We start from the raw sequence: 27,727 nt of genomic DNA, 5'->3' as shown, positions 1-27,727 counted from the left end.
TTCCGGAAGCCGTAGCAGGCGTGCGCTCTCGCGCACCGTTTCCAGGGTTCCAGGGCTCCGTAATTACGCACAAGAAGTCGCTTTTTAGCCGTTAAGTTTAGAAGAGTTGACAGATGCGTGACGTTTTCAAAATTTGTTGTACCGCCCCGCTGTTTCTGACGGCCGCTGACGCAATCACAATTCTGACCAATCACGAGCGGGCAACCCAACGAACGGAAAATCGAGCTGTTTGCGTGATCGCACCCCAGGCCACTCTAGGAGTCTAGCTGAGCATCTGATCTAGCTGTATTGAAGGACTCTCGAGTACTTCCACTTCCGCTAGTTGATTTGGTCGTGTGCCGTGTTCCAGAAGACGTCGTTCTGAAATCATGAGGTATGTAATCCTTTGCAATCTTTCGGTGAATTAATGTTTACGGCTCTGATTTGTGTAACGATCGATAGTTAGATGCATGACAGTACAGTACATGATTGTATTTTACTAATCACGGTCGTTTTATTGTTTTTGCGTGTTTGTTAAGCTCATACTTATGAGTAGCGCCCGCCTTTTGCGTGAACACGAGCTTTCAATTGCTCCCCACCCGCACTTTATTACGTAGTCACTGTGACACTCATTGCTGTAATACATTGTTCATTCTACAGCTCCAAAATAACCAAGGAGACGCTGTCCGAGTGCATCAAAACGGTCTTGCGAGAGTCGGCGCAGAAGCGCCGCAAGTTCCTCGAGTCGGTGGAGCTCCAGGTCGCGCTCAAGAACTACGATCCCCAGAAGGACAAACGTTTCTCAGGAACCGTCAAGTAAGCTTCGACGCGAGCACGCCATCTTCCACCTTAGCCCCAAATCGCGCAAAACTGACCTGAAACGGACAGCCTTAGTCGCGTTGTGCAGTGCGGTCCACTGCTGTGTAGTGCGTGTGCGTGGCCCGCTTCACTCTGTACGAGGCCACGCCTGGCAGCGGCTGCTCGGTCTCAGATTGTCCGCCCAGAAGAGCATGTGCAACCCAATAGTCGTTCAGAACTGTTTTACACGAGGGGCGACGTTAAGCACCTTCCTTTAACCGCACATGCGCTCGGCCTTATAGCGTTCGTGGTCTCGCTGCACCGCAGTGCCACAGAATGACGTGTATGGGCTGATAACGAGCGTACAGGTTCCGCGCCGATGAAAAAGTAGTGCCAGGGTCTGCGCATGCGCGGTCTCCCTAGCAAGCTCGCCTCGCTCCCCAGTGCATCTAAATAGGTGTTGCCTTGCTCCAAAGGAATATAGTTGTGTGCCTTTTGGCGTTGTGACAAGGGGGCTGTGCGGATGCGTTCTCGAAAACGCTGTGTGCGCGCGTGTGCACGCGATGGAGCATAAGCTTTGCTGTGCGTGCGCGTTACTGGGCATCGGCGCCTTTTAAAGCGAAACACTTAACTGGCTCATTACTCGCGGAATGTGACCATCGTGGACCAACACTTGCGGTAGCAAAAATCAAAGCGGCATACACCTCTACCGTTCAATAAAGCATGTAAATGTGAATTAAGCTCTCAGTAGCTAAAATTAATAAAGAGTAATGGCTAAATGTAATTAGGGTAATTAACAAGACCAGAACACGGACATCATACGACACCTTTTTAAAGCGTGCTAAAGTGAATTACTGAGTAACCAAGAATAATTACGATAAGTTAAAAGTAATTAAGGGTTGCGAACAGTAATAGATTACTTAACATCAACTCGAGGCTCCGTGTTAAGCCTGGTCACGCCAAATTAAGACTACGAGTTTCAAAGAGCAGTTACATACTAATTAGGATCAATTAGACTCCGTAACATCAAGTAAGAAAACAATAAACCGAATTACGACCAAATAGTAGTTATTCAATTAATTACCCTACATAAGCAGACAATCGCAAATGAAATGACGTCAACACATTCAAGCTTTCGCCGTCAAAGTCGTCTTAGCAATCGATATAAGACCCCAATGAAAGTTTTTTTTTTTTTTTACCATTCAGCTCGCACAGCTGAACAGCTTGATTAGCGAAGCGGTCAGATTTCGTAAATAAATAGCACACAATATATATGCTATGTTCATTGTGCCTCCGAAGCATTAAGGAGACCTTTATTATAGTTCCGCATGCATAAAATTAATTCCTGTGCATGAAATTGGCGTGTTGGAATACGCCATTTGATGTCATTTTGAAAACTTATTACTACATGCAGTCATCCTTGTTGAAGGAGCCGTCGTGTTCTGTCAAAGTCAAAGTTCTGTTCTTATTATCAAGTAGTAAATGCGGCTCGGAATATAATTGCACGAGGACTAAAATACATCGCGCAACACGATAATCCGGTTGAAATGTGCGCTATACAGTGCTATTATAGGCGGCCGAGGCGCTCGCCCACATGAAAGATAGGCTATGAATTCATAGTTTCTTTAGGCGAAATAATTGACTCAGACATGCAAGACATTAAGTATAATTAAAAGTTATAAACGCTCATGGCTTCCATCCATGCAAGCTGTCCAGACGGCATGACTATCTCTTAGAATGAATGCAGATTCCGACGAGAATACGCCACAAGGATTACGCGTGCGTTTAGAGATAACGCTGCATAGCCCGCGAGCACGCTATAGCCTACAGCCCCCTCCCCCCAGATGTGTTGTCGCAGCGCTAAGAGGGACAAACCGCAAGTATTTTGGCGCAAGGCAACGCCTTTCTAGATGCACTAGGGAGCGAGGCTTGCTTGCTAGGGATGCCGCGCACGCGCAGACCAAGGCTGTATTTTTCCGCGGGTGTGCTTCGCTGACGAGCGGCCACCGGTCTGGCGTTCCGAGTTATTTTGTGGACACCTGTACGATCCTTTTGCAAGTAGTGAGTGCGCAATGGTGCGCACTCACTACTCGGCCTCTTCGATTTTCCACTTCTGGCGCTGGCTACCGGCGGGCCGCCAGAGCCAGCAGCAGGATAGTCTGGCTGCTCTCTGGAAGTTATCTGGCTAGCAGACGAGTTCTCTGGCAGGGGGGGGGGGGGGGGGCAAAGTATGCTATTCCCCCCCCCCTCCCCCCACTTCTGCTACTTTTGCTTTAGCTGAAGCTAAATTTTATTTGTTAATAGAGTCACCACGTTAATAATGCTTTTCTTTACTACTGATCCCCGGTTTGGGCAGCGAGTATTGTGCCTCCTCGTGACGCGCTGTAGCGGGCTATGCGCGGGATTTGCCATACACGCTCGCATTGCGCAGAAGTCCTGGCGCTAGACAGTTTCTGCCGTAACAAATTACCGCCTAACCCATAGGCGCCGACTACGGGGGGGCTCCGGGGCTCGAGCCCCCTCCGGAATTTTCCCGGGGAGGCTGAGCCCCCCTCCCCCCCGCCCCTAAAATGTCATTACCGGAGTTCTGTTACCCACATAATTTGAGGACTCTTGCATTGCCTCCACATTTTCACTTTAGTTGTGGCTAAAAGCTTACGGCACCATTGTTGGCGTGGACGTGCACGGCTTTTAATTTATACTTTCGCTTTATTTCGGCTAATCCTGACAATAGGAGGACAGGCGCATTACAAGCACCAGCGGCGGCTACCTCATCCGCGTTTTCTCTCATGGACATTTTTTTTTGTAATTTCCGCTGAGAACAGCGGAACAAACACAATATATTTAAATATATACAAAGGACAGTTCATTATATTTTTGAAAGAGAAGGAGGTAGCCAACTAAATGGATAGCCTATACCTAGAGAATGAATATGTTGGTGTATGTTCACCTCACTTTAAATTACTTTGCGTGCTTTTTGACCCTGAAAAAAAAACCCTGCAGACTTTAGTGACCCCTTCGGCAGAGTCTTCTATCAACGGCGTATGAAAAGCACGTGAGTGATGTCTCAATATTGATTCTCTTTCCAGTAGGCAATGAATGCTAACGACTGGCTACAAAATAAATGAAACTCTTCTAATTATTTACAACATTTATGCATTAGGGATGGAAACATCGCCTCTTGCATGCAGAGGCCATAAATACGGGGTGTTTCAGCAAACACTTTCAAAAAAATTTTAAAGGTTGCCTGTGGCAGATAGCACAATTCTAGTTCATGAGCTGGTCTACAGAGAAGAGGTGGGCATTACTTGCACAAAAAATTGAAATGCATAATGGACTAATTAAAAAATCACCAATTAGGTTTTTAACATTAACTTATGGCCCGTGTTGCAATTTACAAATTCTAGCCGTGGAATTCGCAAGGCGGATGCACTAGGAACTAATTCTCAGGATGGCACCAGTTTCGAGATATTAATTCCCGAACATTGCGGAGAAGCGCATTGGCGTTCCAGTTACTTTTGCGCTTACCTGCCGTGGTTGTTTAGTGGCTACGGTGTTGGACTGCTAAGCATAAGGTCGCGGCATCAAATCACGGCCTTGGCGGCTGAATTTCGATGGGGCTAAATGCTAGAACACCCGTATACTTAGATTTAGGTGCACGTTAAAGAACCCCAGGTGGTCTAAATTATTCCAGAGTCCTCCACTACGGCGTGCCTCATAATCAGATCGTGGTTTTTGCACTTAAAATCCCATAATTTGTTCTTTTCATACTTACGTGATTTGATGCATAAAACGACATTTTGTTGAGAAAGTGACTGGCACGCCAATGTATTTCTCCGCAAAGTTAGAGAATTAATATATCGACACTGGTGTCAGCCTGAGATTTAGTTCAAAGTGGATCCACACTCCACGGCTAGAATTTGTAAATTGCAACATGGGCCATAAGGTAATTAGCTAAAAACTTAATTGGTTAAATTTGTTCATTAGTCGATTATGCATTTCAATTTCTTGTGCAAGTAATGCCCGCCTCTTCGAGTAGACGAGCTTATGAACTAGAATTGTACTATCTGCCACAGGCCACCTTTAAAAGTTTTGGAAACTGTTCGCTGAAACACCTTGCATATAGAATTCACTCAGTAACCGAAATGATGCCAAGCCGGATTCACTCAAAATCAGAATAAATAGAAGTCATGCGCAGCAGCGCTTATACTCGGACTCAAAGTACTAAAAAAATGAGTGCTGTTTGGCCGGGAAGGCGAATCAGTATTAGTGATAGCGAAGTAGAAGACATTTACACGAAGGAAGATTCTAGCGTGTAAATCCGTGTAAGGATCGCACCTGTGTAAGGGCCGCATCCATAACATGACAGCCAATATTTAAAAGAAAAGACATCTAACCGAGAAGCAATCGCGTTCCGTGCGCTGATTCTGATCGGGCTCAACAGCGAATAGGTGGATAGCAAAATGACGATGTCGTCAGCTAGCGACTTCCGGTTCGAGGGTTAGCGCTTCTCTTGCTTTGTTCAGCCTTGTCAGCAGTTTCTGTCTGCAATGCGATTTCCCGCTGTTCGCGAAGAAAACACGCTTCAACAACGTGATTATGGTTGGCTGCTAGGCATTAGGGTGCGCGAACTCTTCCGTGAAAGGAAAAAAAAATGTTTCGTTTTCCGTGGAATGAAGCGCACAGACGTAAACAGGCAGTTGCCGTCAAACGAGCGACCGTGAACGGCGAGCCGTGGGTACCGAACGTAGGAGCCCGAATATGTGAAGATCGTTTCGTCACAGGCAAGTGTTTTGGCGAATAACTTCGTCTTCTAACGTTCTAGTACAAATACGCCCTTTTTAACAATCAGTTAAATACACACGTGCACCCAGCAAGGATCCTCAGCACATTATGTGCCGTCTTTATTCCGGTACAACGAAAAGGCAACTGAGGCTGTACGAAAGAGGGGGGAGAGGTAACGTCAAAATAATTCGTGCACTTTTCAGATACTTAAATCAGTGCTTTCTCTCTGCAGTTATTCACGACATGCGTCTCTTGAGAAAAAACGGGAGACTGCGAAGGCACAGCAGCCGACGACATGGCGCGCGCTGGGCACCGCTGCAGACAAAACAGCGGACGAAGCGATCGACTGCACCGTTTATGGGAAGCGTTACAACGACGGCGAATATATCTTGTTGCACGGGCTCGAGCAACAGCAAACAAACGGCCACTTATTAGGTTGACTTACCACTTATTAAAAGCTACTACTTAAGTTAACGAACGTTTATTTGTGGTCGACAAACGTTTGCGCTTGATAAACGTTATATGACTATTTGAGGCGACACAAACACGTTAGGGCATGAAATGCCTGCCACCTAAAAATACACGACTCTAAGGGCGCCAACGTAAGTACGAAGGAGCGATAGCTCACACCTACGTTTTGGAACTGCCCAGCGGTGCTTGCATCGTGGTTTTTCACTAACGTTCGGCAGTAAATAAAAGACCAAGCGCGTGATGCATGGGCACCAAGTGACGGCGGCATAGACGGCGTCGTGGTCTCGAACCGGAAGTTGTAGCAGAATACGCCGTACCCCACAATCCCTTGCGACAACCGAGATTTTGCTATCCACGTATTGTCGCGCGCAGCGTACTTTCGCGCGTCGCTACTGGATGTCGAGAGCAGGCGATCGCGGATGTTTACGGCGGATTTCATACTCGTAGTTGGAAAAATGAGGTCAAATGACCCGGTCCCATGAAAGGCTCGTCAAAATCGTGACAGAAAAGTGTGGCCCTTACACGAGTCTATACGTTAGTTATAGTGGCCATATAAATTGTAGTAAACATTCACCTAAAATTAAAATAGTAAGCATAGTCGACATAGTAAGCACGGACCATGTAAACCTGTAAATACCTCACTGGATGACCTCGAGGACTCGCTTTCACAACGCAAGCATTGTGAAGAACGTCGGCAGCAGGAGGCGAACGGTTCGTACAGCCGCGCGATTCACCGCAACTTCGAAAATTAAATTCATCATTATCTGCCTATTTTTATGTCCACTACTGACGGCCTCTGTGAGTGGTCTGCGATGACCTCTGTCTCTTAACATTGCAACACTAGGGGCCCAGAAAGACAGCCCGGCAGGGAAGACAGCGCGCATCAAGTTAGCAGCCATCCCTGGTCGCCCTTTATCATTGCACCCACCAATGATTACCATCAATTAGATATGGCACGCGGGCCCCTTAAGCGTCAGCCGCGCACAGTCATTCACAGCTACAGTAGGGCTAGAGAAGACGCGTGCTTTCCTTCCCATTCGCGTTTGATTACGTGACCTACAACTAACCCGAATATTGAGCGCGTGGGAAATAATGCCCATCAAGCCGCCATCCGTTTCGGCTCACTGTTACGTGCTTTTCCCCGCACCCACAGGGTATGGGTCGCTCATGTATATGGCTTTTGGATTTAATGCGGAACATCACGGCGACGACAACCGCGACAATTTGCCTGAAGTGTCGATATAATTGCATTCGCCATAAAGCTAGACATAAAAAATTGTTAGCAGAGGGCGTGTGTGTGTGCATGTGCGTGCATATATATATATATATATATATATATATATATATATATATATATATATATATATCATAGGAAGCCGACAAACCCGTGTGTGTGTGTGTGTGTGTAGGTTTCGGAAAGCTGGTCGGCCCCCCCCCCCCCCCCCCCCCCGGAAAAATGAAAACTTTCCGCCTATGGCCTAACCATACTTGAAAAAACAAAACAATCGGCTTGATAATGAAACCTTCGGGCGAGGGGAGAGGTCCGAATATATAATCAGCCGCGCCCAACGAACGGTGTGCCTTACTGCTTACTGCATGGAATCGTTGGTTTATCACATGCTGGAACTATTGAATCTTCGTCCAGAGATAGTCTACGTAGCGTTGCAGTATAAATATCTTATCACCATCAAAAATCTAATCAAACCATTTACAGGTCTGACTGCCGAATTTCTTTGTGTAATCACGACTTATCGAGCTCAGTCGAACATGCAGAGCCGTTTCAATGCCAATAGAACACTTTATTTTCAGGCCGTTTATGAATAAGAGCTACACTCTGCTTGTTTCCCGACAGGAGCAAGAACAGCAGATATTTTATATTTTGAAGAAATGAAGGCCACTTTGTGGTGACGTGTACCGAAAATTTGAACTGTGTAGGTTGCTTTGTGCTCGGAAAACCGCTACTGAATACTCGCTTTCTCCCAGTTTTTATGCTTTATACACGGCATTTAGTTGTTGATCCCGGTATCCTCGGTAAACTATGCGAGGCACGGTGTTTATATTTATTCGAAGTACGAAGCAATGTCCTGAGTGACGAGCGATAGGTGTTTTTCTGTGTAGGTTCATTAGCAGCCTTTCTAGAAAATTGGATATTGAAGTGTTCCAGGGCCGGTATTTTGTAGCGATGCCTTTCCGATGCTAATGCCTTTTCGCGCTTTTCGCGCTTGGTCAGTGGTCTGAGCGACGGTCCGCTCACGTTATCAATGGGATCAGCCGGCCGTGAGCGCAGTGTTGCCAGGTCCGACGAGGCGGCGTAGCCAAAAGCTAGAGAAGTTGTAGCCCAAATGTAGCCAAACAGAAAAAAAAGTGCAAAATATTTCATAGCCAAAAATACCCCTTTTCATTTGCAATTTTATTTCTGTACGCATTTGCACATTCGACTACGGCAATCCTTTTTTTGCACAACACGTCGTAACAAAATGTCCGTGCCGCCGTGACGGTCGGCCCTTTAGATCAACAACAGCGACATCATGCTTGCACAGAACACTTTTTCGTTGGCCCCGGAAGCTCTTAAGTTCCAGCGAATCGCTGCAGAGGGCGAAATCAGTGCTTTTATTTTATGACAGATAGTACTAAGTTATTATTTTTAGTTATTTACAGTAATATTAACTACGAACTCTGCTTTTTAGCTGGCGTGAACACAAAATAATGTTCAGGGTCATCGATCACTCACGTTATCTCTGCCTACAGCGTAGAAGTTTAGCTGTCCAGCGATCTGCGATGGCGACGTGCTCACGGCTTCTTTTTTGATGAGCTAAAGCAAGTCTTTCGCGCTACGATATCTCACGTTATTTGTCGCATCGTTCTATCTTGTTTTCTCGTTTTTTTTTTTCAATTAGCTTGGGCCGGATTAGCTGGGACACAAACTACCTATATAGTGTCAATTTACATTAACCTGGCCGCCATCTTAGGTCTCTAGCACGCCAAGAACATGGCGTTAAGAAAAGGGACAGGCAACAGATGCCACTCACTGTCTGTAAGTGGAGCTTCAAAAGATTACTGCGCAAACCGGCACGCTAGTGTAAGAAGCGCGCTGTCGTTTTCGGCGACGAGCACGTCCCGAACGTAACTCGCTCGAAATGGTAAAAGCCGTGATGGCGCACAAAGAGCAATGGTAAACAAATTGACAACAGTGGTAATGCTGTGAAAACCGGTTACTGTCAAAAAGCAAACCATGTTGATGGCTAATAAAGTTTTAAAATAGGGGCCCCTAAAGTTTGGGGCCCCAAAGAGCTTTGCGGGTGTTAGTGTTGGGGCATGCAGGAATGAAAAGTTTTGGAATAGGCGTTTTGCGTTTGCCAATAGCGTGTTGCGTTGCAGCGTCACTACGGCGTCTAAGAAAAGATGTTATAAATATTAAAATAAAATATACCATTTTATGATAAGAAAAAGTTGTCGCAGTTTCACCTGAAAGGCGAAGCATCAATTGCGATAGCAAATTTGTAGAGCTATATGGAGTAATGATATTAGCTTTATCAGCTGTATAAACTTGGACATGCAGCAGCACCGGCAACACGCAGAACTGTTGTCGACGCCGTCGGCGTTTTGCCCGCGTTCGCTCAAAATGCGTGCGGCGTTGGTGACTGTTGCCGGAGCCTCTGATATAAATAGGCACTTGGTGCCGCAGCTAAACGTCGCCTCCCTTCCCTCCCCCCCCCCCCCTCCCCCACGGCCTCTCGCGCATCGGAAGAAGGCGCGTTTGCTCTACATATATGGTGATTGTAAAGGAGGAAAGAGACGCCTACTTCTGCAGCCCTTAAGGGAACACGGCGCAGAACGCGCGTTTGTTCTCCGCCGTGCGTTCACTCCCCGTGAGAGCGCGCGCCCCTCGCGCCCTTTCACTCGCACATACAGCGTTCGGCGCGCGGCGACGATTTCATCTCCATTGACGTCATACGGAACCTCACGGCGACGGCGACGCCGATGGCAGAAATCTGCTTTTGAGTGTCCATATAATTGCTATCGCAATAAAAGTAATTTAGACTTTCGTGTTTTCGCCTTTAATTACAATTTAGAACATATTCTATTAGCGGCATGCAACTTGTTGCGTTTAGTTTTGAGTAACACACTTTACGCACCTTCACCCAGCCAAGTCAATCCGTGATAGGCGTACGAGCCATGAAATCGACAATTGAATTCGGAATCTGTGGCGTATATAATGAATCAAACTTCATTACACATGTTGAGTGAAAGCGATAATCGCAATCACTTCTTCTAGCGTACGAACTTCACGCATTACCACGAATCGAGCCCAGTTTTGTGCTAGGTTAGAGCCGTCGCTTCGATGGGCGCCGCCATGTTTGTTGACGAAAGCTTTTGGGGCAGCTTTTGGGGCTCCCACTAAATCGATGAAATAGCGGGCCCGACGCTAAACTTAAACACAGTTTCCGTCTTGCGCATGCGCAGTGGCTGCGACGCTATTTCTTTGGGGCCCCAATTCGTTTGAGGCCTATTCTAAAACTCTAATAATTGCTGGGTCTTTACTTGCCAAAACCACGATATGATTTGGAGGCATGACGCAGTGGGGGACTCCGGAATAATTTTGGCCTCCTCGGTTTCTTTAACGTACACCTAAGTACACGGGTGTTCCTGCATTTCGCTTTGATTGAAATGCGGCCGCCGTGGCCGGGAATCAAACCCGTGTCCTCGAGCCAGCAGCACGACACCTCACAAGTTAACACGGTGGGTGAAGTTCATGTGACGTGAAGCACTGATGTCTTCGTGGCAAACATGTTTCGATATTAGCAGAATGAGTATCTGCATCCACGACGTTACGGCAAACCATCTAGAAGTAAAAGCACCAGAACCCACCTTTGGCTCGGGGTCTTGCTCCCATTCCTTTTTATACGTTCTCGCATACTTGGCCCACTTCCCCATGTTTCGATTCTCCTCGCTGAGGAGGATCCGATCTTACGTCCAACTTATCGAAATGAATCTCGAATCTAAGCACGAAGAAAAATTCATCTAGCAGGAAAAGGAAAACGGCAGTAATGCTTTGCGCCAGAAACGTGGAGTAGGTCGAAAACTGTCCCCGGCGTGATACTTCATTCAGAAGACATTGCCATGAACACACTGGAGCGTGTCATCCACCCGTGCTTACCTTCTTTCATGTCGGCGCCACGATCGCCCGACGGCTCCAACCCTATGTTATTGCTCTCCCTTCCTGAGTATAGCCATGTTAGTACAGTGTACTGTGAAAAACCCATTACTCCCAGGTTCACCCGGATTGGATGCCTAACGGTCATGCAGGGTGTAAGTTTATGTGCATCAAAGATCAAAGCACTTAACGGCTCAGACAACGGCGCAGAGAGGGAAGGAAAGGCCGGGGGGGGGGGGGGGGGGGGGGGGTTACTTCGCGCACGCACACACGCGCAGCCACGCGGCCGTCTCAGCCAGCTAAAACACAGCCTTCGAGATTTGCTTCTACCCGATCAGAGCCATTTCTGGAGCGTAGATTAGGGTGCCACTTATAGCCGAAACAGCCAAGTCGCAGATTTTCAGTATCCCAAATATAGCCACATGGCCAACTCGTCCAAGTCGACGCCACAAAATTTTTCCCGTCCGTAGCCCAATTTGGCTATATATAGCCAAGCCTGGCAACACTGCGTGAGCGGTGGATGATAAGAGTAGTATAGAATAAAGCATAACGTATCGCTACAAAATACCGGCTCAGGGTGCCATACCGCCGCTTTCCCAGACTCCTAAAACAACTGCGCGAGATACGGACTTGAAATTCCATGAAAATAGGGAGAATTTTAAGCGCAATGCGTTGCGAAAATTTCACTTTCCTGCTTTAAATGCAAGTTTTGCCGATAATTACTGAACCCTTGTTTTCCCATTTGTTGCCGTGCACCATATACGGGATGCGTATAGGTTGTTTCTCCGTGTCTTCGGTGAGCTAAACAAGGCAACTTGATTATATCTGGGGAAAATTAGGGGCATGGTATGGGCAATATGTAGGTAACGTTCCAAGTGAGTGAGTTAGTTCGCTTTTTCCAATAGAATAGACGGCTACGCTGTGATAGTTACACATACAACTGAGGTCAAATTTTGCGAACATATGGGAAACAATATGCGAAGTTTATGCGCTATGGTTAATGCGTGTTGATCAAATGCAGCTTTAAAAACACTGTAAGCAAGTATTCGAAAGTATCACACTGTTGTTTGCTGCGTTTCCCAATGTTTTAAGATAACTCTGCTTCAGATATTTTATAATTTGACAGAATAGGCCGCATTTTAAGTACAATGTGTCGCGAAGTCTTAAGGTTTTGGCTTATTTAGAACCGTTACGAATAAATATAAACCGTCATTTTTATTTATTACTTTTTCATGCCTGATATATTGGGTTCGTCTGGTGTTCTCACTGAACTAAATGGATCAGCTTCATGTTTTGTTACTCTCAGGATGTGGATGTTAAGTTCAAAATAGATGGTAATTGGGGCTTTCGCAATAAATTACGTATGCAAGCACTCTAGTGTTATGAGCCTGTCTAAGGAGCGGGGTAGAATTGAGGCCGCTACCCTGAAAGAACTATAAATACCACCAAGACCAAATTTTGCGATAATTGGTGGTACGCTATGAAAGCTGTGAAGTTCAAGCGGTTGGAGCAAACACGGTCCTTGTAAAAAAAAAAAAAAAAGTTTTTAAAGTGTATTATTCAAGTGTAATAGTACTATTCGAGCGTGTGAAATTGCCGCTTTCAGCTATGCTTCCCATTGTTCCGACATAGCTGTTGGTTACAACAAACTTATATTTCGTGTAAAGGGGAGAGGGGTCATGGTAAGTGCGATGTGCGACAAAATTTTTACGTTCCGGGTGGAGTACGTTACGTTCCGGGAGGACATTTTGAAATTTTCTGGCGAAGTAAGATGTTTATTGATGAATTACTGTTTCTTTTTTTTTTTTCCAGCAAGAAGTGCTTCAAAGCATTACACGGGGACAATTAAGGTTTCAAACGGAACACGGGTAACACAGAATACGGGTAACTTTTTGTAGTATGCGATGTAACTACAGGAAACTGAAACATTTAGTGCAACTATTCGAAAAAAAAAAACAAAAAAAAACAGCGTCCCTGGAAATCGGCTTCTAATTTCACCAAGTTCGCACACCTTTGCCGTCTTTCTTTATTTTGAGTATAGAGAATAATTTATGTTGCTTGTACTTTGTTCTGTATAACCTCGACAGTACTATTACCTTAACTAGCGATACACTTATGCTGTAGACTTAAACACCTAGTAAAATTCTTTGTTTAATTAGTGAAGTTGTCTGCAACAAATCTGCATTTATTTTTTATTTTTGTGCTCTGCACTGCTGCTACTGGGTTGGATCAGGGACCTCTGCGCACTCTGTTCCATTTGTCCCTGCATCACATATAGATTTTACAGCGTCAACAAATAAATGCAAATTCAAATTATTTGGCGGGCCTCGATGGTTCACCATGTGATTGAGAAATAGGTTTATGTCTGTTAAAAATAAAAATACCTGACAGATGCATTTCCAGGCTTTCTCACTTATTGTAATAGTAATTCGATATATATATATATATATATATATATATATATATATATATATATATATGAGCGAGATGGAGATCGTCCGCGGTTTGCCCCCCCCCCCCCCCCCCCCCCTACTCGTACGCCGGCCGCTGCTGGTAGCATGTTTACGTTTATCCTGCGGCCAGCTGGCCAGATGTCCCGGCGTTCGATTTTGCGACCTTCGTGCAGCTTCAGGTTGTCATGGGAACCCAGCCCACGTGACTTTCTATCAGGACCGGAACTAGCTGGCTGCCGTCTAGCTGCCAGCACATATGCGTCTCCCCGCAGGCTGGCTGGATCCAGAGAATAGATTCTCTGACGTCACACCAGATTTTTCCTGCCTAAGTTGTCCCTAGAATTGTGTTCTTCCTCCGAGTTCACTATGACGCTGTGAAGTAACTGGCGCGTCACGTGAAAATGAGAACATGGGTGGCGTGCTTGGCGGAAGATCGGGAAGATCACACGAGAGTTGACATACTGTAGTTGAGATCACCTGTTGAGTGGGTAAACGGCCAAGTGCGTCAACCATCGCCGCGTGTTTTAGAGTAAACACTTTACTCAACGCAAGAACATCTGAGATCACCACAAGAAATATGTGGAGGGGCTGGAAATGCGGCAGTGACGTCCCTTCGTTGGAAAGTGTCTTGAGACCGAAAGAATCGCATCGTGACGACGCACAAGTTCCTGAGTACATGAATTTGCCGTTAAAAAATGCTAAAGGTAAATTATGCTGTATAACGTGGTTCGTTAGTTTATTTTCGGATAATCTACGAGAATGCGGAGAACCGTGAGCTGACGGTTTCGGCCGATCACTGTATGCAAGGACCATTAATTCAGTGTTTAAAATCATTCGTCTCTAATGTAAATGTGTGGTGGGCGGTTCTAACGTTTGCAGCTTCTCTTGGGTGAATTGCCGCTGCGGTGAATCCCGGCCACGGCGGCCGCATTTCGATGGGGGCGAAATGCAGAAAACACCCGTGTACTTACATTTAGGTGCACATTTAAGAACCCAAGGTGATCCAAATTATTCTGGAGTCCCCCCTCATAATCAGATCGTGGTTTTGGCACGTAAAACCCCACAATTCAAATCAATACTGGAACATTCAAAGGTTTTGAATGTAGATGCTACGTTCCTTCGTGTAATGCATATTTTTCTGATCTAACACAGCGATTGTGTCTGGTATTAATGTGTGTCATCAAAAAGAATGGCTGCCAATGGCTGTTATATAAACGCTAAGAAACAATAAACTTTCTACAGTAATTAAAATACAGTTAAATATGAAAACACGTATCTTCAGCACAATGCAAAACAGCTAACGCTCGAGTGCGCATAGCCTGGTACAGAGGTTGAGAGCGCGCGTATTATTGCTGTAAATATTGCACGTGTACGGCTTTAGAAATCGCCATATTTATTTTGCAAAACTGGTGCAACATGCCTTTTCAGAAGCCGCTGCGCGAAACCTTCATGAATAAATCAACATAAAGCGCTCTGCACCGAACGGCATACGTTCATGGGCCGCATTTCTTAACGAACCATTATTTTATTTTCGAGCTTCGCCATTGTTTCGAACGTGCCTCGCAGCTCGGACGCTGCCGCGTCGCGGTTATCGCTGGCATCACCACTCATTGCTGCGCATGCGTGATAGAAACGAATGCAAAATGAAATTGAACGTCACAAATGGGCAGTAGCTCTTTATGGCTATGTGAAACCAACGAGCTCAGGCAACCACTATTCAGAGGTATTTATAGTTATTCTAGCTCCTACACGCGTTATGTATATCCCTTTATTGACTCATTACATTATCTGGAATCGGTGAAAGCGCATGCGTTTTTTTTTTCTTTCGTTTTTTATGTCAAGTGACATTGGTACGTGCCCTTGCGATTCGTCACATCACCGCTGGTTAAAAGCATTGCACGCATATCTTCAATTAGGCCGCGCATGCTCCTGGGCGCCCTACCTCGGACACAAGAGCCGTCGCAAGGCGCGGCCCCGTATAGTGTAGTGGGCTGCCGCACGCTCTGCAGAGTATAGACCGCGCGGTACGCTTCTCCAGAGCAAACAGTGCCCTTAGCCCAGAGTTTAATTGTAGCGCGACCAATAGGACGGGGTGGTTTCTCTACAAGCTTTAACGTGAACGTTTCAAAGACTGGAGTTAAAGTGATACATCGGAATGGGCACATGTGACCCTCTGCAGTGCATGCGCACCTGGCGTCATGCGGGGCCGGGGTACAGTAGCCGGGGAACGCTGTGCTAGTAGAACCACGGCTATTTCAGCTGATATATCCCTAGGTAAACGGGAATTGCCTCACGAATGCCAGTTTATCCCCTGGTGGCTGGTAGGTCATGCTTTTAAGAAAAAAAATTAAAACATAAAATTAGGGCTGCTGCCATGACAACTGTTCTGTTAATGCGCGAGGGCGAGACGCAATCCCGCTAGTCTGCTATGCGTTCGACGAGCGCGCGATTTTTCTCGGCAGACGCAAGAGGAAATGAGCACGGGTTGTTTGCTATTGCAGTCTGCTTTACAGCTGTCATTTTCCGCCTCGTTCTTCTTCAAATGACACTTTATTTGTGTATGTGGTCGTTCGCGTACTGAGTGTCAGCAGCGCCAACCGTACTTAAGTTTACCCTATTTCGTTCACGATACGAGGGCCAGTACGCCATAGCGTGCGTCTATCGCGTTTCGGCAGGACATTAACAAGCAGAGAAATGTGCTTTATTTCGCATTTTCGTTCGCAAATTTTGCACAGCGAGATATGCAATACACAAAACAATATTACAGAGCTTAGTGTCTCGTATCTACAGTTCAAACTGCACATTCTATATGCGCATCATCACATAACAAAGCTTCTTACAATTTTTTTCTGAATAACAAAAGTCGTTTTCTTTTGCTTTGCATGTCACAGTCCCACACAAGGAAATCGTTGGCCGCAACAGTTATTTGTGATTACTTATGCAAAACATCAGTAAACAAGACCAGTTGAAAGGTTGGAGACTGCACCTGTTGCATACTCACACAGACGAGACAGATTCAGGGGAGGTGGAGTTCATGCTGGGGCCGTGGTCTGGAAAAAAAATGAGGTAATAAGTTATATGCTTACACATGACACAATTGCTGAAACAAATTTCAGCGCGGTTTCCGCAAAACAGTGCTTTCAATTCAATGTAGGTCAACTCATATTTCCAAGTTCTAACTTTAACTGCTACTATATTGAAGTAACGGGTTTGGTAAGAGAGAGAAAAGACTTCATTCCAGGAAGCTTTCTCAACGGCTGTATGAAAATACTGATCAGTTTCTGACAGGTAAATTATCTTGATCCATAAGTGTCCTATTCACTTGTGCATAAGGCACTGACGGATTAGTTTGTTCAACCTTTTATTTGCTCCCTGTCTTCCTTGTTCAGCCGAATGCCCATTACAAGAAGGCTAGCTTCCAAAAGTCGTAAGCCACTGGTCAACTGTATGAGCATGTCCTACTTTAGAAGAATTTGTGTTGCACAGGGGGAACAAATCTGCGGGAACACCGGAGCGCGCGGCTCGCTAAGCGCCCACGTAAGCACCTTCGTATACGAAACGCGCCGCAGCGCGATTTGCCGCGAAGTCGGTCGTTCGATGCAAAATCTGCTCGGCTGCTTAGTTCTCAGTCAACAGCCGCGAACCTTGCACATCGCAGATGAATATCTGATAAAGAACATATGAGCGGGCTGTTTTTTGGAGACAAAAAAGTTCGCTTTGTAACGTAAAAATGCGCCCTGCATGCGCCGTAGCAGACAATGCGGAGAAAGCAGCGTTTGCACTGCTTTTTTGCGCCTGCGCAGAGCTCCTTCAATTGGGGACGTATGATGATGAATCCTCAATGGCACAAACCCACTGTGGGGGATAGGCCGCGAACCGGTGGTAATGATTGAAAATTAAAATAAATTAGTTAATACATAAATGCGTAATTGAAAAAGGAAGGTAAATGAATAAGTGAAGAGAAATAAACCGATAATAACATAAAATCAAGTAGTCTATACTAAGTTAGTCAGCCTTGCCTATATAGGAATAATATGAACTTGATAGTCATCTTTAGCCTACATTTATGTTCACTGCAGTCACTGCGATCTCCAATTACCCCTGTCTTGCGCTAGCTGATTCCAATTTGCGCCTGCAAATTTCCTAACTTCGTCACCCCACCTAGTTTTCTGCCGTCCTCGACTGCGCTTCCCTTCTCTTGGTATCCATTCTGTAACTCTAATGGTCCACCGGTTGTCTGGCCTACGCATTACATGGCCTGCCCAGCTACATTTTTTCCTCATAAATTTCAACTAGAATATCGGCTGTCCCCGTTTGCTCTCTGATCCACACCGCTCTCTTCCTGTCTCTTAACGTTAGGCCTAACATTATTCGTTCCTTTGCTCTTTGTGCGGTCCTTAACTTGTTCTCGAGCTTCTTTGTTAACCTCCACGTTAACGCCCGATATGTTAGCACCGGTAGAATGCAATGATTGAACTTCACAGTAAAATACAGTAAAGGATAGACGTAATAATGTGTAAGTTAAATTTTGATTATTATTATAACTGAATTCGTGTTTTTTTTATTTCCTAAATGTATAATTTATTGAAGGATAATTAAATCGTAGAAAATTGGGTAATATTAATACGGCAATATTTTTGTGTCACAGGAAATTATTAATGGCTCGGCAAACGTTCCTGTGGATATACCCTAATACCGTTGCTCCAAGTGAGTAACAGAACTTGATAAAGGCAGACCTAAATTTCGAAGTGGAATTTCCAAACATCGTTTTCGATTATTAGAAAACCGCCGACACGATAATAAAGTGATCGACGGATTGCGGCTCATTGTAGGGGTAGCATAAAGGGGATACTATCGGGGAGCGATACTATCGCTCTCGCGTGACGTAGTGCTCAACCAGCCAATCAGCGCGCGTCTTACAGCGATACTGTCGCCAAGGCGATACCTGTCTCCGAAAGTGATCGTCGCGGAATACTCCCCTTGGTTTCCGCACGTCGCGACGCGCTAGGCGGCTTGCAATTCCTAACCATGAATTAACAGGCAATGCTCTCTAACCTAATCACCTCGTACGTGCCGTACGCATTGACTTATCTTCAGCAAATATTATAAAACTAAATTTTTTTTTTTTGAGGAAAGCTAACAGTCGCCGGCTCACCGAGATAAAACGAAGCCCAATCTTCATCAGCCGGTTAGCTAGCACTCACTCTACTCGGGGTCTGATGTCGATAGGTATAGCTTCAATGCCTTTACAGGTACACAGACGAATATACCGCGTACGGCAGACCCTTCATGTCGTCTTATAGCCGTTTCAATAAGGTCAGCGGCTATTCGCTACAAAACAAATGCATGAAAAGCGTGCTTACCTTTCATTTTCTTGGAAGGTAAAAAAAAAAAAAAAAAGTGGCCCTGCTGTCCCTCTCCGTGTTGTCCCAACAGAGCCGCGCAGAACGCCTTGTTGCCTTTCTTCCGTTTTCCTTACTTTGCTGGAACCACTGGCTGATACAGAAACAAAATGTTGCAGCGCAGAGTTGTGCGCTGTGCGCTACAACATTTACGCCGATACGCCGACAGTATACATCACGTGTGCAGAGAGTACCAGTAGCAGTAGACCAACAGAATGGCAGTTGAAGCGATAACCACGGCGTTGCGCTGCTAAGCCCGAGGGCGCGAGATCAAATCCCGACCGCGGAGGCCGCATTTCGATGGGGGTGAAATGCAAAATCGCCCGTGTACCGTGTATTGGGTGCACGTTAACGAACCTCAGGTAGTCAAAATTATTCCGGCGTCCCCCACTACGGTGTGCCTCGTAGTCATATCGTGCTTTTGGCACGTAATACCCGACAATCTAATTTTTAGCGATAACCATGCAGGATAGTACCATCCTTTTGCGCAACGAATGAAGCAACCAAATACAAAAAAGTACGCGAAAAAGACAGAATACGAGGCACTTTTGTCTACACATAATTCCGTAATCTTACTTTAATCATTCGTAGGTATTAAATTAATTTGAGCCAAATATGGCATTTAATTTTCCATTGGCCGCCAGAAACATGGCGACACTATTTGCCAGATGCCGAAACTAGCCCAGTGGTAGAACACTCCGATGTATGAATTCGTTGCTGATTCATACTCGTTGAACGTAGCGGGAGATTTCGCTGGTTGCGATTCCCGAAACGCCAAAGGCTTGTAGCGCACCATAGCTCAGTTTTCTGTCAAGGGAAGCCGGGTATAGAGTACTGCCCGGGCTCGGGATTACCCGAAAGGCCGGGCCGTGGGCCGGGCTTTTTTTTTTTTCATGGGCTCAGGCCGGGCTTGGGTACGGCATGTGCTTTTTGACCCGGACCCGGGCCGGGCATTTTGACGCGGGCCTGGGCCGGGCTCGGACTTTCGGGTGGTGTGCATGTAACGTGCTGTGAGTTATCCTCGCGCGTCTCGACTCTGAAAAAGCTGTTGCCCCCGCGCAGCTGGAAGCTAGCAGTGCTACTCGTGTGTACTTCCCTTCTTCCGTCGTATTTTGCGCTGTTTGCACAGAATGTAAAAGTTCAGAAAGACCGAAGTCGCCTCAAACCAAAGGATGCCATTGTATTCCTTACCTAAATCAATGTAAATAATGCTTTCAGCGTGGTGCAAGCGCGTTCGCGACTTGCTGATTCTTCAAAGGCGAGTTGGTAAAACGATGACTAGTAAGATAATTCGTCACGCGGTTGAAATATGGCACTGCGTCCATCCATGATTGCAAGCATGTTCTTAACCGGCCGCCCAGCAGCAGCGCATTACGCTGCACCATGGAGGAACGAGAAGCTTTCTCCATTTACTCGATCACGGCCGCCTGGATCGACGCGCGCCGATCCAGGCGGCCGTGACTCGATCCATGCGCTACGCTCACGACCGGTCGTGGCTGCGCTTCGGCTATATAGTGTACTAGGATACGGTTAAATGGGACGAGCGGCTGGGGCGGCGCATGCTTTGCAGTGATACCATAGCAGTGAGGCGCCCGACGTGGAAAAATAATGTGGCGGCGCTGCGATAGAAGTGGACTGGGCCGCATCAAGGTCGCGCCGTAGGAAACTGCTGGTGATACTGCTCAGCAGGGTCATTCGTACTACTTCGCGCGCTGGTATTTGCGTTCAGACCGCTGAAATGGTGTTCATAATTGCATATGATAGGTATTTATCACTAAGAATAAATTTATTTCATTATCTTCTTTATTTTATTTTTTTAATGCCGCTAGGTGATGTTTTCGGTCTCGGGCCGGGCTAGGGCCTAAGGTAAAGGGGTGGCGGGCCGGGCGGGTAATGTAGATTATTTCCGGGCCCGGGTCTCGCCATAAAACTTTTGGTCGGGCTCGGGCGAGCAGGCCAACGTAAAAACGGGCCCGGCCCGGGCCGGGCCCGGGCTGAAAAATCGGCCTGTACAGTGCTCTAGCCGGGTGTACTTGAATTAAGTCTTAAAGCTTTGAACGTGCTGCGCTGTGGTGGCTTCTGGAAGCTGGCCGTCGTATACATGACTGGTGCGCTTACAACATAGACCAGTTTCATCGCAGAAGTCGCAGCAGATAGTCGTCCTGAGGTCGTATTTTGTAACGATTTATTTTTCGTTCTCATCAACCCTCGTACGATGTCGCCGATAACGACTTCCAAGTCTGACGAAGGGTGCGGAAAATGAAATGGATTTTTACAAAGTATGGATCCCACACTATTCGCGAGCGTTACGTCTGTAGTGGAATAGTAAGCAAGAATTTGCCGTTTTCTGCGTCTGTTGCTTCGTTCGAAGGCTGTCGCTTTTTTTGTGTGTGTGTGATTAAGAAGCTTTTCGGAGTGCTGTGCTGCGACTTCAAGATATGCTGAGGACTTCATAAACTAAAGGGCTGGTGGAGTTCTTATGTGCATAGTTTCAGTGGTGACTCGAGCATTGGGCAATGGAGTGCACTGATTGCACATGCATTTCTGAGCACGTGTAATACAGTTTTGTTGTATTTGCTTTTAAATATTGCTATGCTAAAGTTGTTCCTCTTACCTCACAGGCTAAGGTACATCCCTAGGCCGAAGTTCCGTGTGTGCGTTTTGGGTGACCAACAACACTGCGATGAGGCCAAACGCCACAACCTCGACTGCTTTGACGTTGAGCAACTGAAGAAGCTCAACAAAAACAAGAAGCAAGTTAAGAAACTTGGTGCGTGCTTGCATGTATAATCTGCTTGGTGCCGATTCCGTGTCTTCCGGGGCGCTTGATGCTTTGGCATTAATTTATAACCTGCTGTGTTAAAGCTTGGCACTTGATTGTGGTGTTGCGGCCTACGGGCCGACGAAGAAATCCAACCAGCCGTAACCCAACGAATGATGCCCGTTTATTTTCTGACACCCAAATATATACATAGGAACAACAGCGCCACAGAGGTTCACAGGGTTTCCAGACAGGATACCGAAACCAAAACTAACAACACAATGATGTGGTCCTCTTTGAAGTCAGATATGAGCACTGTTGATAGCACTAAGCAAAATATGTGGGACGGCTAGTTGAGCTGCTACCAGAGTGATTTGATGAAAACTGCACGTGTCACCTGAAGTTAGTGGAAACCCACAAAACACACCCCAACACACAAACGTGGGGTGTTTCGACGCTGTCCAGCGTCGACTCCTGGGACCAGCTCGATCTGGTCAGGAGCGCGCGCCGGGCAGCCGGGGCTAATGGGGTCCTGGACTGAGAACTTCACCCACGCCCGGGGCCCTTGAAGGACAATGCGGTTTTTCTCTTAATTTAGTAACGTTTCTCTCTCTCTCTCTCTCTCTCTCTCTCGATTAACACTATGTAGCCTGAACTGGTAGCTGGAACTGGAAGCCAACAGCTAACATATGCCTGGGCAAAGTACACTAGTTGAAAATTGACTCTTGTTTTCAGTGGTAGCATGAAACAAAGAAAATCAAGCTGGTGTGTTCACCTTTAGTTTAAATGCACCTGTCAAGTTATTAGCTTTTGTTCTATTAGCATCACCTAGGCCTTTCTGTTAGTGTGCCTTTAGGTCGGGTCCTCATTTATTTCCGTTCTCACCACTACAGCCAAGAAGTATCATGCGTTCATGGCGTCCGAGTCGCTGATCAAGCAGATTCCGCGTCTTCTGGGCCCTGGTTTGAACAAGGCAGGGAAGTTCCCCACGCTGCTTACCCACAATGATTCCATGATAGCTAAGCTTGACGATATCAAGGCCACCATCAAGTTCCAGATGAAGAAGGTATGCCGTGTAGTTCCTCTTCCGATTTGACACGATTAGCTGCTTAAGCTGCGTTCCCATCATAAAATTTGATTGCCTTATAGCATATAGGGAGGTGCGAAGAAACAATTGTATTTACTTTGTATAACGTGCAGCAAGATGGTTAGAAGATTGTACAAAACTCTCGATATTGACAGATTATGCATGCGATTATACTTTAGTAGGCAGATTATGTTTGACTTCAAGCAGTCACACTGGATAACTGCTGTTAGTTGTGGTAGCACGGTTGGCTGCCTGTATTTTTGTTGGTATAACGGATTTGATCCGTTCTGTGAAATATGGCTTGTACTTCTTATCGTGTTCTAGCCATTTATGGCAAGTTTTAGAGCTTTTATAGGGAGCGTCCTGGTGTAAACGAGTCTGAAAGATGTCGCTCAGACCTTTATTCAGTGTGTAAAAATGAAGGTGCGAATGGAGACTAGATGAAAGGCATCATTTTCTTGGTTGCTTGCAGTGAACCAAGACACCAGTGACCAAATGTATTCCAATTGGCTAAAGTGGTTGTCAGTAATTGATGTGTACGTAGGACGACGCCTGCGTGGGGCTCTTGTTGCGGTTAGGTTGTAATAGTTGCATGTCGTTTCTACAGGTTTGTGAGCAGCGCTGTTTCTTCATAGCTGGTGTTAGTTTGGCGACCTCAGATGTGTAATGCAAGGTATGCCTTGCTCTGCCAGTCAGTGTTAGTGTGCAAGTTTGTGGAACCGAATGTGTTGCCTTGACATTCCTACAGTTCATTCAGCATAATTGGAATGTTGTGCAAACAGTAGAGCGCCAAGGATTAAAGTTTGCATTCCTTGATTCATACTGTAGCTAGGAGTGTGCGAATAGCAATTTTTTAGACCGACTACAAATCTGTCAAATGAAGCGAATCGAATATCGAATAGTCAAACGCCTCTACAGCGACCTGTATAACGAATGATTATGTCCCAGCCGAAATCCTATCTTTCGAGCGTATCGTGAGCGACGAAGACCACTACAATGAATTTGCCTTTGCAACGAAGAAATTCAGGCATCTCTGACGGTAGTTTGTTGATTTACAATGAAACTACCTAGCATGTGTCGCCGTTGCCCTCCACAGTCACCGAGGTGTGATCTGTGCTAGCGCTAACAGCAGAGATAGCGACGCATTGACGAAAGGGTCGATGTCAGAAGTATACATGTAGTCTGTGGGATGACAAAAGTTGAGTTTCGCGGCACGATCGAACTACGGGAGCACCTCTATCCAGAGGCAAGCTTAAGCCTATTTACTGTATTTTTTTGCAACATACAAATACTTGGACACTTTAGTTTTACTCGCCGACTTGTAACGTAAATTAAGCAGCGCCAGCGGTCACCTGAAGTGTACTTTTGTTCTGGGTCGTAAGCGGCGGCGCAGGCGGCACTTTCAATATCGAGGTGCGTCACCGCCTCACTCTGTTTAAAGCGGCAAAACGGCAGAAAACAGCGTGAGCGACGAAGCAAACGATTCGCCTTATCGATGCGATTCCGCATTGAGGAATGTTTCTGTATGGATCACCGCCAAAACTTGCACACTGCAGTTCGACCACCTTTGTGTCGGCTCAATACTGGACTGGGCTAAATACGTTTTGAGCTATGTCCAGAGTTCACTAAGTTATTTTGTTGTAAAACCTGAAAATAAAAGCATTCACTTCTTAGTAAGTACTGGTAATATAAATAGAAGGAAGCAATGAAGCCAAAATCTTAATAAAATACTACTCTAGAGGCTTTATGTGTTTGCCTTTGTAGCCAGGAGATGCTGATGACAACAGAAAAATTGTCCCCATATTCTCTATGGATATGTCACTCCCCTGGTATAGTCCTGATGCACTGCTCCAGGAATCGCTCAACTGGTACGCTGCTTCTTGTAACGCGTCAGCGGTTGCGATGGCTAACAAATACGTCGTAGTTGATGATGACGTGATGTAATCGTAACAGACGACCGACTACGTCTTTAAAGCCATCTAGGGCGGAAAGGACGCCAATATGAACGAAGACAACAGTGCTGATCCCGTAAACGAACCACGAATTTTGACGGCAAGTTGGCGACAGCGGCATTAGGCGATCTCAGCTTTGCTTTGGGTGGGCACTGCGTGTCGTCGCGGAGCATGCTGTGAAACTGTGCAATAAGGTTGACTGCATTCGCACATTGTCAGACGAAGTTGGCAAAAAAAATAAAAAAAATTGGCGAGTTCATTCACTAAGTATCTATGAATTCATGTTAAATATTTCACTGAACATGCTTAGTCTGTTCTATAGAGCTGTACGGTGCGCGAGCTTTTCAACGAAGTGACCTGTATAACGAAAAGCATTTGAGGTCGCGAGCACTTTGTTTTAAAGGCGTTTGACTATTTTTTGGATAGTTTGCTAATATTGTACAGCCTTCTCATCATGAAGATGAAACAATCTAAAATCCTGCTACTCGCAGGAATAGAAAGTTTGTCATTGCACTTCACGTTATAAAGCATCTCTTATTAAAAGAACAAAGATCATTTAGAGCAACTAAACCTATTCACAAGCTCCGCGTTCTCAGAATACACGCGGTTATGTATTATCAGTTTGTAAAAGTAATCTTGAGCACCAATTAATATCTGAGTATTCCGTGCCGACCAGAAATGTATGCGTGTCGTCTGCGGGGGACGGCAGAATAAAAACTTTTTCTGTGGGTCGAATTGTTGCGGCAGATGGTGCGACATCATATAAAAGTATGCTGCAATAAAACACTTCCTGATTTAATCTGATGAGGACACAAGGTCTGATTCTGTAAATAGTATCAAACAATGCCGAATGCTGTGCGACACTTTATTGTGAGTGATCGTGTTTAGCCGAAAATTTGTGGCTGACTGAGCGACGTACGTAGCGTGCTCTAGTACGGTAAGTCCACTGTGGATAGGATGAAAAATATTGCATTTTTCGCTTCAATTTCATGTTTGATCTTGTGCAGTCGACGACGTAATGTATTCGACAAATATTCGTATTTTCAAAAATTGACTATTCGATTCGAGGACCGAATCGAAGAGAACAATATATCGCAATGCTGGAACAGGCATGTTGGTAATGTTGCATCTTTCGTTAGCAGCACGACGACCGACGCAGGAAGTGAGAAGAGACAGGAAAGCATTGGGCGTGCGCTCTTTCCTGTCCCTCACTTCCGACGCCGGTCGTCGCGCTGCTAACCAAGGACACTATTTGATTGGTTATTCTAAAGTTTCGAATATTTGCACACCCCTATATAATAGTCAAGTTTACTAGGAGGTAGTGTGTTCAGGGGCGGCACGCGCCATGCATTGCGGTGAGGCGGCAAGGTCCGGCACTTTGATGCCAGCCCATTCGACAGCAGCGACGGTGCCAACATCCGTCGATCCGTCGCTAGAGCTTACGTCCAAGTTTGTGTTGTTTGTGACTTTTTTTTTCGTAGTTAATGTGGTTCTAACGACTCATTGTTTAAAGACTTGATTTTCCCTGAGACGTATTCCAGTTTGAATTACACACAGCGGTTGTCACCGCAATATAAAGGGCTGAATGCTAATTACCTCATTATTGAATTTTAGTTACCCAACCTTGAAATAACTCAAGTAATTAAAACGTATGATCATCAATTAATGAAAAATATTTCTGCTGTTGGTTCGTATTACTCATATTACCTAAATAATGGAGTAAATAGTTAATCATATTGTAATTAAATACTTTTTCTATATCCAATATATTGTTGATCCTGTGACTTTTAGAAATGCAGTAGCCAGTCTCTCTACATAATATATTCATGTATCGTTTGAGTGATATTTGCATACGAAGGAGATAGATTTTCATTGATACAGTTTGTTCATGTGTGACACGTAATTGTAAGAATTGCATGTGCATGCCGCCGTTATCTGTGCATTTTCAAGAAGCTCTCTGACGGATTCTGGTTCAGTAGGATGCCGTCGAAGCAGGGACGTGGTAGCATTGACGTGTTAGCGATTAAAAAGCAGATTCTTAAGCGCGATGTCTCCAACGCGCCTTAGCGCATTGTAAGTGGTGCATGATGCAACAGCCCATGCTCTGGTAGCACCATCTCGTGGCTTTCGACACCAAGTCACCAAGTGCGGCAGCCGCAGGTCCTCCCTGAACACACTACCCCATATTCTAGTACACTATAGTAATAGCTAATGCCCAAGCAGCTTAATTTTACATAATGCTCGTGTGAGCTTTCGAAAGATGCAGCATTCTGAAAGTGCGTGAGGTAGTGACAAGTGCTCCATTTTCCTACATTTCTTTCCAAGGTATTTTGTGATTGACAGATCACAACGGTTTCTGCATTAAGCTTTTGAGGGCATTGTATCATAAAGATGCTTGTGTTCTGGAAATGCATGTCATGAACTTACCACTGGACATCGAATGGTTTCATTGGTTACCCCTTGTGCAGCTCTGATGCCCATCATTCCCTTTAGTGTCTCGTGTTATGATCTTGTTCTCACCGTAAACCTTTTCTTCCGTGATAGGTGCTGTGCCTTGCAGTTGCTGTCGGGAATGTCGGGATGAAGCCGGACGAGCTGGCCCTGAACATCACCCTGGCCGTCAACTACCTAGTATCTCTTTTGAAGAAGAACTGGCAGAACATTCGTTCCCTGCACATCAAGTCCACCATGGGTCCGCCCCAGAGACTCTACTGAGCCCTGTTTTGGCGTACCGCGTTAGGTAGCTGCCATTAAATGCGCAGTGCCTTATCCTACGTGAAGTCTGTTTTTCGGCTGCTTGGCAAACTCTGCAAAGTGGATGCCGAGATCTTGTTGCGGATGTCAAGCACACAAAAAAATTACCGCCATCCCGGCCTGCTAACGT

The 27,727-nt window shown here is 45.8% G+C and overlaps 1 protein-coding gene across 1 annotated transcript; it reads left to right on the top strand.

The window, feature by feature from the left end:
• Positions 1-224: 224 nt before the first annotated feature.
• LOC119437284 (60S ribosomal protein L10a-2-like) lies at positions 225-27,617 on the top strand. The gene is made up of 5 exons (XM_037704342.2): positions 225-373; positions 640-795; positions 21,665-21,813; positions 22,698-22,870; positions 27,388-27,617. Exons 1-5 carry the CDS (start codon positions 369-371, stop codon positions 27,556-27,558), a joined length of 654 nt encoding a protein of 217 aa, XP_037560270.1. The 5' UTR covers positions 225-368; the 3' UTR covers positions 27,559-27,617.
• Positions 27,618-27,727: the final 110 nt, after the last annotated feature.

This window comes from Dermacentor silvarum, chromosome 1 (assembly GCF_013339745.2).
Source record: "Dermacentor silvarum isolate Dsil-2018 chromosome 1, BIME_Dsil_1.4, whole genome shotgun sequence".
Classification (NCBI taxonomy): domain Eukaryota; kingdom Metazoa; phylum Arthropoda; class Arachnida; order Ixodida; family Ixodidae; genus Dermacentor; species Dermacentor silvarum.
Note: the sequence above shows the minus strand (reverse complement) of the source record. Positions and strands in the feature narration are given on the sequence as shown.

Bases quoted from the DNA above. Each gene is read 5' to 3' on its own strand.
- LOC119437284 (XM_037704342.2), top strand. The intron at 21,814-22,697 runs GTGCGTGCTTGC...TCACCACTACAG, and splicing joins GAAGCAAGTTAAGAAACTTG to CCAAGAAGTATCATGCGTTC. The intron at 22,871-27,387 runs GTATGCCGTGTA...CTTCCGTGATAG, and splicing joins TCAAGTTCCAGATGAAGAAG to GTGCTGTGCCTTGCAGTTGC.